The sequence below is a fragment of the Gossypium hirsutum genome, chromosome D11 (genome assembly GCF_007990345.1).
Source record: "Gossypium hirsutum isolate 1008001.06 chromosome D11, Gossypium_hirsutum_v2.1, whole genome shotgun sequence".
Classification (NCBI taxonomy): Eukaryota; Viridiplantae; Streptophyta; class Magnoliopsida; order Malvales; family Malvaceae; genus Gossypium; species Gossypium hirsutum.
Window position 1 is genome coordinate 13,945,509 of NC_053447.1, and position 7,347 is coordinate 13,952,855.

General features: G+C 36.0%; 1 protein-coding gene across 1 annotated transcript; it reads left to right on the forward strand.

Moving 5' to 3' along the window:
* Window positions 1–257: 257 nt before the first annotated feature.
* LOC107924419 (uncharacterized) lies at window positions 258–4,050 on the forward strand. The gene is made up of 3 exons (XM_016854864.2): window positions 258–1,170; window positions 2,458–2,544; window positions 2,675–4,050. The coding sequence occupies exons 1-3, from the start codon at window positions 835–837 to the stop codon at window positions 3,818–3,820; spliced, it is 1,569 nt and encodes a 522-aa protein (XP_016710353.1). The 5' UTR covers window positions 258–834; the 3' UTR covers window positions 3,821–4,050.
* Window positions 4,051–7,347: the final 3,297 nt, after the last annotated feature.

The window sequence follows — 7,347 nt, forward strand, 5'->3', positions numbered from 1 at the left end:
GGAATATAGATCTAGAGATGGATATAGAAAATGATAAAAACACCCTCAAGATAATATAAATTGCTTTCTAAAGTAAAATTATTTTCGTTTTTTTTATTGTCTAATTAACCCATAATACCAATCTAATGAAGAATTTTATAACAAGGATAGAAACAAAATTGAAAACAAAAATATTTCTGATCAAAACAAGAGTTGAACAAATGTAAAATATAGCAATAATATTTATATATGCTCGAACTGGAGCTGGACATCAAGTATAAAGTATAAAAGATAAAAGAAAAAGGCAAAAAGCCATCACTCAATGAACAAAAAAAAAAAAAAGCACTCATGAGAGTTGGTTATATCGCGCGAGGGAATTGAAAGGGCGTGGTCGTCGTCGTCGGTCGTAGCGCGAGCACCAGAACTTTGAAATCCCTACTATACCCCCAACTTTTTCCTTTCAATTCTTTGCTTGCTTTACGTCATCCAAATATAAAGTCACGCCCATTTTCCTTTTCTTTTTACTTCACTTGCATCATTTTCGCCCAAATCTTCACCCCAAACCCTAATTTCACGACGTTTGCTGCTAAAATTCGCCTTCCTAAACCCTACATTTCTCTCTCCTTTTTTTCTAAGTATCTGTCACTTACAGAACAATACCCTAGTTTAAAAAAAAAACCCAAATCATTCCACTTTCCTCATGGATTCGAAGCCTGATTTTATTTTATTTTTCTCTTGTTTTTCATATTTATTCAGATTACGAGATTTTCAGCACTTCTCATGAACGGAAGGTTGCCATACTTTATTTATTTGAACAAACTAAAACCCTAACTTTTTGTTTATTTATTTCTTTTTATGATGGAGTCGTCCCCTATTGTTTTCGACATAAGCTCCGATGACGATGAGGCAACACTAGCTTGGGAGGAGCCGAAAGGGGACGATTACGACTGGTTGTCGGAAGTTCTGGAAGCCGTTGATAAGGGATTCGACGATATCGATGAGGTGGTGGTCGTCGGGGAGGTCAACCCTACTAAGAAGTCAAAGTCGTCGAATTCAGTGGCAAGGAAGGTTGTTGATGAGGATGATGGTGATTGTGTCGTTTTGGAAGGTGACCCAGATAAAGCGCTGTCGGATGTTAATGATCCCCAACAAGATTCCGATGAGTGTCTTATTGTCGGCCAAAAAGGGCAGGTAAATAAATATATATATATCTTTGTTTCGTTGTAATTTTTGTGTGACTGAGTACGCTTATATATATTTGCTGAAATAGAACAAGCTGTTTCTACGTGGTTTCCTGTAGTTCTTAGCGAAATTTGTGATTGGTTTCTTCCAAGAAAGGGAAGAATAAAACAAAGAAAGGAAGGGAAGAATAAAACGAAGTTATTGATTCTTTATATTAATTGTCGATCTGCTGCTGCTGATCTTTTTGTGCTTTCAGTGAGAAGGAAGGCTTTGTTTGGTGACTTGGTGTTAAGTTTTAGGATTGGTTTGCAATAGAAAATAGTTATTGAGATTTCTGGGTAGCATTGCATGTTAGAGTTGATTTAGTGTGTGTGTTTCATTGCGGTTCTAGATTTTTCTAGAATATGTTTTAGCTCGAGCAATATTGAATGTTCACGTTGTTTAGAGAAGTGATTTGCATTTATTAGTAACTCTTTCAAGTTTCAACTGGTCGAAGCACCTACATTATTGGTTAATCAGTGTGTTGTGCTCTGTGACTGGAATGCACAAGTGAAAAACCTTATCATCTGGTGCTGTGAAAAAGTGTGTTTTAGTCCTGTGAAAAAAATCATGTATATTGAACAATAAAATTTTTGCATGCTTTGTAGATAAACTCGATTATACTTTAGAGTTTATTATATCTTAAGCTTTATATATATATTTTGTCACACATCCATATATACATCTTTATATATACACATGCACACACAAACTCACACGTCTACATATTGCACTTTGCTTCACTCAGGGTAGTGCCTTTTTGTGCCTTGCGCCTGAGGCAATTCAAGGGCTCTAGTGCCTAGAGTGGAACTTGTGCCCTTGACAACATTGGCTTGGAGAAGAATGAGACTTGGAGATTGGTAGTTTTTCCTCAAGGCGGATGTTACACGGTTGAATTGTAGGGGAAAATGCCCAGTTTGGAGAACCAAAAAGATCTTTGTGCTCAGCAGATCTTGACAGCATGATATATTTGTTCCATTGATAATTTTGTTGTAGAAGTAGGCAAAATGGTCTAATCTTGCTGCTGAGATCACAAAAGATGGAATGTATTAATGAGGCTCAGAGCTTTCTATCATGGGCTATCAAGGAGCTGAGGTGTTCTCAGAAGCATTTACACAATGGTTGCATAACTTCTTACATTAATATTAATGTTTAATTTACTTGTTTTTGCTTTATGTATTGAAGACTGTTTTCTCACTCCTCACTGGCGCCATATTTGTGATAGCTACCTAATTTTTCTCTTTGATCTGGTTGCAGATTGCATGCAGAGATTTTCCCCATCCACGACATGATTGTGCCAAATTTCCTTTCAGTTTGACCTCTCATGAACAGCATTGTGAATTGGTAGATATCTTAATTTTTTGTCAAGTAACTTGAAACTTTATACTTTGTGATCATTGGTTGCTGCACTGTTTCAGATTTAGGTGCTCTTAAATTTAGCATGCATTTAATGGATGCCCTTTTGAAATTGCAGTGCCATTGCTTTGTTTGTGACACACGAGCACCGTGTTGTTATTGGGGCTCGGGTATCTCTACTATAGATCATTGTCATGCCACTGATAAAGGGGAGATGTGGAAGACATTGCGGAAGACTTTCAGGCATGGGAGAACTTTTCCCATATCACTTGCAAAAGCTCCAGTCACTTCTTATTCTACAGCAACGCCCCGAGTAAACCAAGCTTCACGTTGTGACAGCATGCAGTTCACACAACAAAATCAAGTTTCTAGGCTAACTCCGACTCGAGCTGCTGGGAATTGCATGTCTCAAAGTAACAACCAACGGCCGTCCATAATTCGTGCTTGTTCATCATCTACCAGATATGGGATTCCTTATAACCCAAATGTGGGTAGTCAACGTGTTTTAAATAGGACAATGCAGTCACGTTCTATTTCACAGCATTTGCTTGGTGTGCATAGAAGGGATCGAGGTATTAGGATTAGTAACTTGGCTTCCCAATTTGTCCCTTCCAACACCATGTCTAAAAGAATGGAAGTTGCCTCAACAATGAACCGCACTGCATATGTTCCTGTGGAAAACATTACTTCTGCTATTGCTTCACAGCATCAACAGAATCCAGCTTCACTTACAATACCATATGAAAGGAATTCAAATCCCATTGGATGGCCAAATTTTTGTCCTGGTTCAAATTTAGGGACATATACACACCAGGGCTCTTCACAGCCTAGTGTGGACGGTGTCATTACAAACTCAGCACCCTCCCAATCCTCGGCATACAGTCAGGCTGTTCCTCAGTCAAGCTTGAACCAAGATACTAATCAGCTTCAGAATCAAATTCAACCTGTAGCAATTCATGCCTTTTCAGATTATGACTTAAATTGGGTCAACAACATTGGTGTAAGCAATCAACAATCTTCTGTTGATCATGTACAGCTTCAAGCCCCAGGGTCCACAAATGAGAAAGAACCATCCATGGAGGTAAATGAGGGAGATAGATCATTTTACAGCGAGCTTGAGAACTTCCTTTTGGATGACCAATCCATTCCTGGAGATGTTCTTGCTGCAGAGCTTAATCCACTTTCCCCCAATCATGCATCTATTGATACTGGTATGAATCCCTTTGATATTGACACCTCTTGGGATTGTCTAACTCGCGTGTAGCTGATTAGCATTATTGTGCATTCTAGAGAAGTAAACTTGGTTCTTGTGACATATAACGTAAAAGAGAAGTGAGATATAGGTTGGCGTTTTGTAGGATTGATTTAGTGACTGTATCATAATAGAAGGAAGCTATGGTGCTGTACAATTGTACAAAAAGGAACAGCAGGGGCTGTACAGAAATGGGTCGTTTATTCGCCACCCAATTTTCAATAATATTATCAATTTTCCTATATTTGAGTAAAAGAAGAGTTCGAGGTTTCAAAGGTTAGCAGGGTTTTCTTAATTCTTTTGTACATGGGAGACTGATTTAATCTTTAGCACAAGGAGAGGCTTCCACCGATGGTTCCATCTATGATTATTAAGGAAGCTACAGCCCTCTCGATTATCAGTAAGTCTGAAATTTACTATAATGTTTCAGGTTTGATTGATGATGTTTTATATATGTATTACTTGTTTTTAATTCATTTTTATGGAAATAGTGATAATATGGAGATATAAATGAAACCATGGAACCACACAACTCACAAGTGTGGAGTGAGAAGAGACTTTTCTTCAAATCTTGAGATGATACCAATTTTGTCCATTCCGGTTCTCTGAACAACTTTTACCAAAAAAAACAAAAACCAGAAGGGTCATTCTTTTTTAAAGTAAATCGTCTTCATTAATCTACAAGCAAATAGTTCTCCCCGCACACCCTTTTCTTTTGGTCCTGCACTTTCATTCAAGACATCTTTATTAAGAGTGTAAGATAATATCATATAAAAATGTTGGGGCAATATCCCAAGTCCTAACTCTGTATATTGGCACGAAATAAAGCTATTCTCGTAAAAAGCGTGAGCCTTTTATTAGCTTTTATGAGTGTCCAATGAAAAGACATTGTCTAAGCTCACCAAAGAAAAATAATTCTCAATGTTGATACAGTGATACAATAAGGAAGAAGTAAAAGAAGTATAAAGGAGGTAGTGATGATTGTTACGAAGGTTGGTTTATCTAGTCGGGATAGAGAGTTGGAGATTATAGAGAGTGAAGGGGAAGAGTGTTAAAGCTGAGAGTTGGAGGTATGCTGACAGGGTGCATGTCTAGTATTTTTGAAGAGTCGATACCTTTCTCATTGTTCCTGGAGGTATTTATAGGCGAAGGTCCCTATAAGGTGGTGTTAACGTGTTAGATTAGCCATTTGACCATCGTCACACAATGTATGGAGGGATGTCTTTGACGGGATGTGTAGTTATGTGATAAGACACATTTTATAATTCATGTTAACTTAATGCGATAAAATAGTTGAGCCCATGTAATATTTGGTGACCAACAGTTTCACGTTTTCAATGAATACTAGACTATCTGTTGCTTGGATAGTCATCTCAGGAGGATGTTGCTTGGTTAGTCATCTCGGGAGGATGAGCTCACAGGTGATCTCTTGGCTTCATTGGTGGCAAGCTTATTGTTCATCCGTTCTTTTAACTTGCCAGGTATCTTGACTAGGATGGGAGTATAACACTTTAGAAGATGGCTTAATGACAAACATGTTCTAATAAAAATAAATTAGTCAAATCAGTCCAACTGTGAAATTTGGTGGACTACATTTTGGGAGCTTTAGTTAATTCAACAAGAAGCATGATTGTTTTATTTTAAGGGTAAATTATATTGGTAGTTATTTAGCTATTAATAATTTTTTTATCATCTAATTATGAAAAATTATAAAATAATCATTCAATTATTCAATTTTTTCTTTTTTGGTCATGAGCCGTTAAATTATTAATGGAAAGATTACGAAACAACTTTTAAAATTGACATAATAGCAATTTTTATATACTGTGTCATTTTAATCTTGATTCTAAAAATAATTAACCTACAATATTTACAAATTGTGTAATTTGGTCTTTTTTAATCAAATTTAGTTGATAAAATTATTTTGTTAGCTTTTTAGGTGAAAGAATTATAAATAAAATCGAATTACATAATGTGCAAATGTTGATGATTAGTTTTTTTTTTAGAATCAAGACTAAATTGATGCAATGCATAAGTGTTAAGAGTTAGAATTGTTATTATGTTAATTTTAAAAGTTGACGCATCATGTTCCCTTTACCTTGTTGGGTGTCCAAAAAAAAAAATATTGGTTTCTTCTAGTTTAGTTTGTTCATTATTTAAAAACCTTAACTTCAAGGTCAACAAGAAGAGGGGTTGAGAAGGGATTACGTAAACACTTAAAATATGTTGTAAGCCTTTGTACTCTTTGTAAATTTAGAATTTCTCTTTATACTTATATTTTCAAGAATTCAATCTTTTTATTTTTTTTCAGATTTTAAAAATTATGTTTAATTATCAACACGGTTAAATTTTTATTAAATTTTGTGAGTGTAAAATTTTAAAATTTAAGAAAAAAAACTCACTTGTAGTCATATAATAAAAAAATTTAACGTTATAATGAACCTGGATCTAGCAAAAAAAAATGTTAACAATTGAACTTGAATTTTTAAATCAAAAGACTTAATTTCTTGAAATACAAGTAAAAAACTAGATTTTAAATGTATGAAAAATATAGGGACTTGAATATATTTTACCCTTTCATAAACTGATTAAAGGAATGGTTTTAGAAATTTTGATGTACTCTTAAAACGGGCATTTTACCAATAAAAGCTTCTTTTTTTTAAATTACTGAAATGGGTCCATTAGTTAGTTATTTACCGGAATTGTCTATTTTCTAGCAAATCGCGTCCACGTCAGCGCGATGTCAGGGGACGCGCCAGCAAATCGCGGCCACATCAGCGCGCTTTGCTGACATGGCAACAAACGCGATTTACTGCCACGTCAGCAAAGCGCGCTGACGTGGACACGATTTCATGCCACATAGCGAGTTTCGGGGGACGCGATTTTACCGTTTTTCCCACGATAGGTTTTTTCGGCTTTTAGGGCTTAGGGTTCGGGCTTTTTAGGGTTTTTAGGTCCTGGAAGAAATAATTTTGAGTTGACGTTTCTGATCAAATAGTATAAAATTGCTTCTAGCAGGATGCTATTTGAGAAGAATTTGTGAAATCGCGCCCTCGTAGACGCGCTTTTGCTACAGTAGGTCATGGAAGAAATAATTTTTTTTTTACGTTTCTGAGCAAATAATATAAAATTGCTTCTAACAGGATGCTATTTGAGAAGAATTTGTAAAATCACGCCCTCGTGGACGCGCTTTTGCTACAGTAGCATGTTTAGGCTGAGACTATAAATTAGGCAGAAAATGTTCTCAGAATGCATAAGTCACAGCAGAAATAATTTAGAGAGGCTGAGAAGGTTAGAGTTTCAAATATGAGTGAACGTATTAGTGTTGTTATTTACTACGATGGTGAGGTTTGCCACACCGAGAATGGTGTTTTTTGTCGGAGAATACGGTGCGATTGGTTTTTAACCAGAACATAGATTTGACAGAACTTCGTAAAAGAATTAGGTGTAAAATTTTCGGAACGACGCCAATGAAAGTTCTGTCTATCACGTATCGATTTTGTTCTTCTGTTGATCCGGTGACATATGACTTGTTCGAC

What these genes read in the sequence shown, in the direction of transcription:
- LOC107924419 (XM_016854864.2), top strand. Translation starts at nt 835, where the DNA reads ATGATGGAGTCGTCCCCTATTGTTTTCGACATAAGCTCCGATGACGAT. An exon ending in TTGTCGGCCAAAAAGGGCAG is followed by an intron (nt 1,171 to 2,457) that starts GTAAATAAATAT and finishes ATCTGGTTGCAG; the next exon opens with ATTGCATGCAGAGATTTTCC. An exon ending in ATGAACAGCATTGTGAATTG is followed by an intron (nt 2,545 to 2,674) that starts GTAGATATCTTA and finishes TTGAAATTGCAG; the next exon opens with TGCCATTGCTTTGTTTGTGA.